The sequence below is a fragment of the Lagopus muta genome, chromosome 4, assembly GCF_023343835.1.
Source record: "Lagopus muta isolate bLagMut1 chromosome 4, bLagMut1 primary, whole genome shotgun sequence".
Classification (NCBI taxonomy): domain Eukaryota; kingdom Metazoa; phylum Chordata; class Aves; order Galliformes; family Phasianidae; genus Lagopus; species Lagopus muta.
In genome coordinates, this window is record NC_064436.1 from 45,481,337 (window position 1) to 45,488,445 (window position 7,109).

General features: G+C 42.7%; 1 protein-coding gene across 2 annotated transcripts; it reads right to left on the bottom strand.

Moving 5' to 3' along the window:
- Positions 1 to 28: 28 nt before the first annotated feature.
- Positions 29 to 6,187, bottom strand: SRD5A3 (steroid 5 alpha-reductase 3). Of its 2 annotated transcripts, none has more exons than XM_048942953.1 (5): positions 5,952 to 6,187; positions 3,683 to 3,834; positions 3,061 to 3,255; positions 1,735 to 1,857; positions 29 to 1,225 (listed from the first exon to the last, which is right to left on the bottom strand). In XM_048942953.1, the coding sequence occupies exons 1-5, from the start codon at positions 6,152 to 6,154 to the stop codon at positions 966 to 968; spliced, it is 933 nt and encodes a 310-aa protein (XP_048798910.1). In that variant the 5' UTR covers positions 6,155 to 6,187; the 3' UTR covers positions 29 to 965. The 2 variants fall into 2 exon arrangements, with proteins under 2 accessions (XP_048798910.1, XP_048798909.1); XM_048942952.1 differs by having other exon boundaries at positions 3,061 to 3,258.
- Positions 6,188 to 7,109: the final 922 nt, after the last annotated feature.

Sequence of the window (7,109 nt, forward strand, 5' to 3'; positions counted from 1 at the left end):
CGATTTTGAGAAATCAGACGAAATAGGATGGGAAGGTATCAAACATCCTTCAATTAAACATTGTGCATCATAAGATATACCGAAGTACATAAAAACTCTTCTCATATACAAAATATTGTTAAGTATACTCAAAGAAGTGAGAACGCACTGGAACACCAGCGGCCCTCTGCTCACACAGATCTCAGCCCCTCCCGGACCACGAGGAGGACACACCGTCCAGTTGCTGAGTGCAAAACCCACCTCGCCCAGTGCTGAGCGGCAGCACCTCCGAGCTGCAGGCCCCTGAGGAGCAGGGCAGGCTGCTGTCACCCCACGAAACACAAAGGATGTCAAGGACCTGACCTTAGGATGCAATCTGCAAATTCTTTAGACAGAGAACCTTCCACGATTTTCCCAGATTAAGGATAAACAAGGGGTGTTTTGTGCTTCGCTTATCGCTGCTGCTGAGTGAGTCACCGCTCCAGCACAGCTTCCTCCACCACTCCTCTGTGCTCACAGTTGCAAGGCACTGCCTGGTTTTCATTACCACCAAGGAAACACAAAAAGCCAATGCATCATTTGCCTCCCTCTGAAGAGTTACAAAGAGAATGCATATAAATATGCTTAAGTATTAGGCAAGGCATGAAATACAGCACTTCAAATGATTCCCTGCACTATCATTTCTCTTCAGTTCTCATGTATATATATTGTGGCTTGCTGCACAACAGTGAATGCTTTCTGCATAAAACAGGACTCTAAACATGGAAAAGACCCTGTTAGCATCTCATCAGTTCATTAAGGGCTTCATTAAACTTTTTCTTTGCTCATATGATACACAGAGACCTTACGTTTCCCCACATAAATTAGCAACTCTTATGAGATAAAACAGTTTTTAACCTCTATAGCATAGAGAAAGTGTGCAATTTTGCCTTGACTTTAGTAAAACATTTCCCAGTTTGCACTGAATACGCTTTAGAAGGCATATTCTAAAAAATAAACGGTATAAATGCTTTTCGATGCTTTGGGTAGGAGGTAAATTTTTCCTGATAGAACTCATGACACAAAACAGCAGCCAGTGTCTGGTTAAAAAAGACATACATCACTACAGACCACCATGTCACATTGTGAAATCCAAATGTGATGGCCATAGATATATAGATGAGTAGTTCTGCAAAATAATGAGGGCAAGAAACTCTTTCAAACCAGTCTCCAAAAGGTATACTGTGTTTCAGACTTAAAACTTCTCCTGCAAGCAAACAGAAAGAAATTAATTGAGAACAATGCATTAAATGAGCTTTTCTATTCAGAATTACATAATAACACTCATTAAAATGATCACATCGTTCACTCCATCTGACCTGGCAGCTTTGCATGTCTTACTGAAGTAAGACATCACTGTCTTGTTTGTGAAAATACAGAGAAGGAAATGTATTTTTACATTTTTTCTTTCTCCATTTGTATGGAGAAAGAAGTGATGGTTCAGAGGAGCGGTACAAGTTCTAAGCATTATTATTCGCCTGTTCTTAGGATGACAGAAGCTAGACCCTTCAGTGTAACTTCTGAAAAAATATACATACGTATGTAACGTTCAGCTGTCTGATCCCAAATGGTTTCATTTAACCTACTGAAAATCTGAAGAGTGCCACACTATGAAAAAATACTGGTGTTTTAAGGTGGTAGAAGCTACAGAAGCCTATTGAAACAACCAACAAATATTTACATAAGTAAATTGTTCACAGAAATGAAACACCTTACCTGATTTACTTTTTCTAAGATTAGCTAGAATCACAAGACATCTGTGCTGGTGAAGAGAGGCCCAAACATACATCACAATGCCTATGATGTGGTACCAGTAGATCTGCACAGAAAGTCCTTTTCCTGAATAAAATACGTTTCATTAAAATATGTTTTATCTTTTCCTGAGCATTGTCCCAAAACAGCACATACACATGTTGTACATGTCTTACAAAATTTGAGTAGCAAGATGCTACTTTGTTTTTTCATCCAGTATCTTTAGGTACACTATTACATACAACTGATACATAATTCAGTCTCAGATCTCAGTCCTGAACTCTGTTCATAATTCTTACTATCCTAATGAAAGACACTGCTATGTCTCAAGTCAACACACAAGTACAGTTTGCCCTGTTCACAGTGAGCTGTATATATACACACACTGTAAGCCTCTTACCCCAGCAAAAACCCTGTATTGAGGATGGTCTCCCTATGTACAAGTGGATATATCATCTCTGAGTATCCAGCAGATAAGTAGAAAACAGGTCCAGATTTAAAAGGCTTTACCAACTCATACACAGTCTGAAGGCTGTTTTAAACATAACTTGATTAAAGTAGACCTGATGTGGTTCAAAGTGGTTAAAAGCTTTGCTAACGTCACATACTGGGTAATGACCATACTTTTATGCCATAATGACCATTGGCATAAAGCAGTCACAGGAGAAATGCTACAGTCAGCTCAAGTGTTGCAGAGAAACAAGCAGCAGTTCAGTGGAATGTACTGGCAGAAACAGGTCATAAAATTCAAATTTCTGCTTTATTACATTACAGTACCAAAAGAAAGAAGGGGCTGACTGATAAAAGGCAGAGAAGTGAGGAGTTCTCAATGGAAGGCAAAGGAACTGACCAAGACTGTCCTGCAGGCTCACCTGAGAGGAAAGCCTATGGCAAAAAAATCTCCAATTTGACAACTGGAGTTATCTAGTGATATTTGAAACTGGCAACAATTATTTTTCTTCACAAAGCATATATATCTCAATGACAACTGATCCAAAATAATTGTAAGAGTATTTACAGTGAGATGGAGTAATGGTGAATTTCATGGAATAACAGTGGTGATTTAAGATAAAAACTATTGAACAAGCAAGAGCGTGTCTGTAATACTGCTTGATAAAGCAACGTACTGAAATGTTACTTTGGAATATAGCAGCAAGTTATTATTACTTCTCATTAATTAACACACTTGTCACACAAGTCCTCCATGAAATCAAGTGAGCCACTTGCCTTGACGGAAAGAAATGGGAGGAAAAAAAATGCATCTTCGGTAACAATGAAGCAGGTACTCACCATTCCTAACACTCGTAGGCACTTGACACAGCACAGTTGAGCCAACAGCAATGTAATAACCAAGTCCAAAGCAATACTGCACAATGTGGATGACGCCATCGGAAAACACGCTGGTATAAAGGCATTCTGCAAGTCTCTGAAAGCTATGCAGCCAAAGGAGCAGGAGAACCAAGAGTGCAGAGAAGTGTTCACTGTCTGCTTACAAATGAAAAATAGTGACTTAGGGAGAGATAGGATCAATTTAACCCCAACAGTACTTCAAAAGAGCTAATTTTCCCCTCCCCAAAGCAAGATCCTTCCCTCTTTTTAAACTAACCCAGCACTAGCAAAAGTATTTGTATATTTGATGCACTGCTGACTGCAGAGACTGAGCATGGCTACACCTACAAGGAGCTAATAACTGTTCCTGCTAAAAGAACTGCTGAAAGCTACTAAATGCATAGCATAGAATGATTTCCACCTTGAATAATGCCAAAGGGAACTGGTAATCCAGGAAAGTCATTTGGAGCCTAGTTTAAGAGCAGCTTACAAGGTAGCATACGAAGAATACATATTAAGCCAAGGATGGTAACACAGTTTTGTCATATTTATGTGGCTGCTTCATAACAGCAGGAATACCTACCCGTATTCTGGTTCTGCAAATCTCTGCCAAAAGCACTATGGAAGATTTGAATCCATGGGGGTAATGACGCTCCAAGGAACTCAGCTTGAAAAAGCCTCATCAGTAGAAAGCCATTCCAGAGTATAGAAACTACATAAAAATGAACAAACCACCTGTGGGAACAAAAAACGCCTTCATTAAACTTAATGTTCTCCTCATTTTTCAGATGGAAATGTAGCTGAAGGACATGCTTGTCTTGTGGTGAGTACATGCCTTTTTGGCTCATTTGTCAACAAGATTACATTTTCTTAGAACACTCATACCTTCTCTTTTGGAGAACTAGGGGGTGAGAAGTCAAATTCATTAGTTAGTGAAGCAAAATAAAATAACACTCTCCAAGAACAGCTCACGTACATCTCAACAGCAATAAAGAGGCCAAGTAAGAAACTCAAATGCATGTTCCACTACAGCTTGCCCATTAGCAGTTAGTAACCCCTCTGGGTGTTCACTCCTCAGTTCTGTCACCTGCCAAGCAGAGGCAGTGATGTTTGTTCTGCAAATTTGCAACAGCAAAAAGAAAGAAAAAAAAAGCTTCCTCCATTTTCTGCTTAAAAGACAAACCAAATTTATATATAGACAAAACCATATCTCTCCCTTGAAGCTTCAAGCTCTTTCTCTCCCAAACTATTACTTGCTAGACTTATGTGTCATCAGAAAGTTTAACAGCTGGAGAACTTTCCTCACAAGCAGCGGTTTTTGTCACAGCAAAAAAAAAAAATAAAATAAACAAGCCCTGCCAGCTTAGCTGAGAAATACCCTGTGAGATTTCAACAATCTCAGTTATGCATGGTAACGTACAGAGCAATCCAGCACTACAGTAACCGCACATGTCCTTCAAGGAAAGAGGAATGCTGCATTTGCCAAACCAACCTGAAATTATTCATAACATTTGACAAAACAGAAGAACAGAGTTAAAAACCAGTCTGGGCTGGTGAAAATACAATGTTTGTTCAAAAACAAGCTGCAGATGAACTGGACAGAAAATGTCTCAACAGGATCTTCTTCAGGATCTTCTCACCTAGCAGGATTACAGGTTCAACACTGCAGTAACAGAATTGTTTCATACATTCTGAGAGCTTGATATCAATTCACTGAGAAAGCCATATTCTTTAGTTAGCATATTCCCTAAGAAGTGGTGGGAAACACCTGATGGAGAAAAGTTGATTCAGATGAAACCCTACCACAGTAATAGCATACTTTGCAATGCACTGCAACTAAAGCCAACGCTTATATGAACCTTTCTTCTTGCTGTGGCTACTGCAGAGCGTAGGTGCATCCCTGGGAAACTGGAGCCAGAAGCTTGATAACAAAGACAATACATGATAACATCTCTTTTAATGTGTGTTGCAATTATTATTATTATTAAAACATTTTCTTTGGAAGCAACTTACGTAAACTGTATTGTTGACAACTCTGATAATGATATGTTGCCTCATTAGGGATGACTGAATCTTTGGGTTACACTGCACCCTAATCCTGTCCTGACAGACTTGTAAGATCATGTCACACCTGTGTTCGAATCAAAGGCCAGTTCTAGCCAAAAGTCTCAGCTGAACAATACAATGAGGTCACGGTAACATATAAAAAGCTGTAAACTTTTAATTCCCTCTTTTATTCTATTGAACATAACCCATTAAGAAGAGGTCTTCAGGCAATCTGGTTGCTGCAGTAACTATTTCAGACAAAAAGTTGTGCTTGGGTAGCAGGACAGTTCTTTCGCTTTCTTAGACTGTTCACACAGTATCCAGATACTTGTATTAACATGCTATTATCAGCACCCTGTGGCGTGTTTTATAAAGGAACTCAGAAGGAAGACGACAATGACAGAACCGATGATCCATGCGGAGAATTGATTTAAGAAAGCAACCCCGCAGCAAATTTGCACAGTCACACTCACAAGTCCATCCTTCCAGTCCCAGATCCAGTCTTGCTTTAAGGTTTGTTACACAGATACTGCATGGGACTGGGATTCAGGAGTAAAGAACATCAGAGCCTCACAATCAGCACCTCATGCCAATCATATCCTTAGCCATATCGTAGTTCTAGAGCACGCAGCGGCGCTGAAAAGCACACAAATCAGCTAGTAATGTACTGAGTATTAATATTCCAGATCAACGCAACCTCCTGGTAGCCGAACACATCTGCAGGCACCGAACGGGCACCAAAACGACACCTGAGGGCCTTCGACGCCCTCAGCTCGCAGTCGCGGCCGCCGCTCGGCCCCCCTCACCTCTTCGGCACCTGTAAGCGGCGCAGCCAGGCAGCCTGCTGCCCGCCTCTCTTGGTCTTCCCGTAGCGGATGAGGTCCTGGAAGAAGGCGGAAGCGATGTTGGTGCCTCCCCCGGGCCGCCGCGCCTGGGCCCGGTGTAGCAGCAGCAACACCAGGAAGCCGGCGGCCAGCAGAGCCCAGGCGGCGCCCAGAACCGCCGGCATGGCCCCGGCGCGGCGCCTGCGGAGCACCGCCCGCCCCTGGCCCGCCCCGCTCCGCCCACCGGCGCGGCACGTGGGGGGCCGGCCGGCCTCGGACTGCGCCGGCGCCGCTGTCTGCAGAGCGGGACGTTTTCAGAGCCGTCGCTGCTTTGCTTTCTTATTTCTGCGGAGCTAACATAGCTAGGGATAAATAAAGTGTGTATTTAGAGTGTTATCTAGTGCCTTTCTGTGTGTGCAAACGGGCACGTTCGCTGTTTCTTTTATGTTTTCGTTTGGAGCTGCCACTGCCTTGGGCGCTGCGGCCCATTGAAAAGTGCTGGGGAACCTGCCAGTTGCACCGTGATGTCTGGGGCAACCCATGAACTGTGCTGCTGCAGCCTGGGACACCTACTTTTCATTTTTTTCCTAATATTACCCTCCTCTACGCATGCTGGAGTCCTGTCCTTCACTTATTATGGTCTAGAGTAAAACTACATCTAAAGTCAGGAGAAAATAGCTGAACAATATTTCAAAGTCTTTATAGAATCACAAAAAAAGACCGCTCAGATTGAGACTAGCATGACATCATGCCCACTAACCGTGTCTCTCAGTGACACATCTACACATTTCTTGAACACCTCCAGGGAGGGACAGTGACTCCACCACCTCCCTGGGCAGCCTGTTCCAATGACTCTTAATAGGGAGAAATGTTCCTAACATCCAACCTGAAGCTCTCCCATGCAACTTAAGGCTATTGCCTCTTGTCACATCACAGTTATCTGGAAGAAGAGGTCAACTTCCACTTCCCCACAACCTCCTTTCAGGTCATCATAGAGATCTCAAGCCTCCCCCGAGCCTCCTCTTCTTCATACTGAACAATCCCAGTTCCCTCTGCTGCTCCTCATAAGACTTGTGCTCCAGACCCCTCACAGCTTCCTTGCCCTTCCCTGGACACACTCCAGGTCTTGGTGACTTTCTT

What these genes read in the sequence shown, in the direction of transcription:
- SRD5A3 (XM_048942952.1), bottom strand. Translation starts at nt 6,154, where the DNA reads ATGCCGGCGGTTCTGGGCGCCGCCTGGGCTCTGCTGGCCGCCGGCTTC. An exon ending in GCCTACGAGTGTTAGGAATG is followed by an intron (nt 1,858 to 3,060) that starts GTGAGTACCTGC and finishes TATTTTATTCAG; the next exon opens with GAAAAGGACTTTCTGTGCAG. An exon ending in TCTTAGAAAAAGTAAATCAG is followed by an intron (nt 1,226 to 1,734) that starts GTAAGGTGTTTC and finishes GTTTGCTTGCAG; the next exon opens with GAGAAGTTTTAAGTCTGAAA.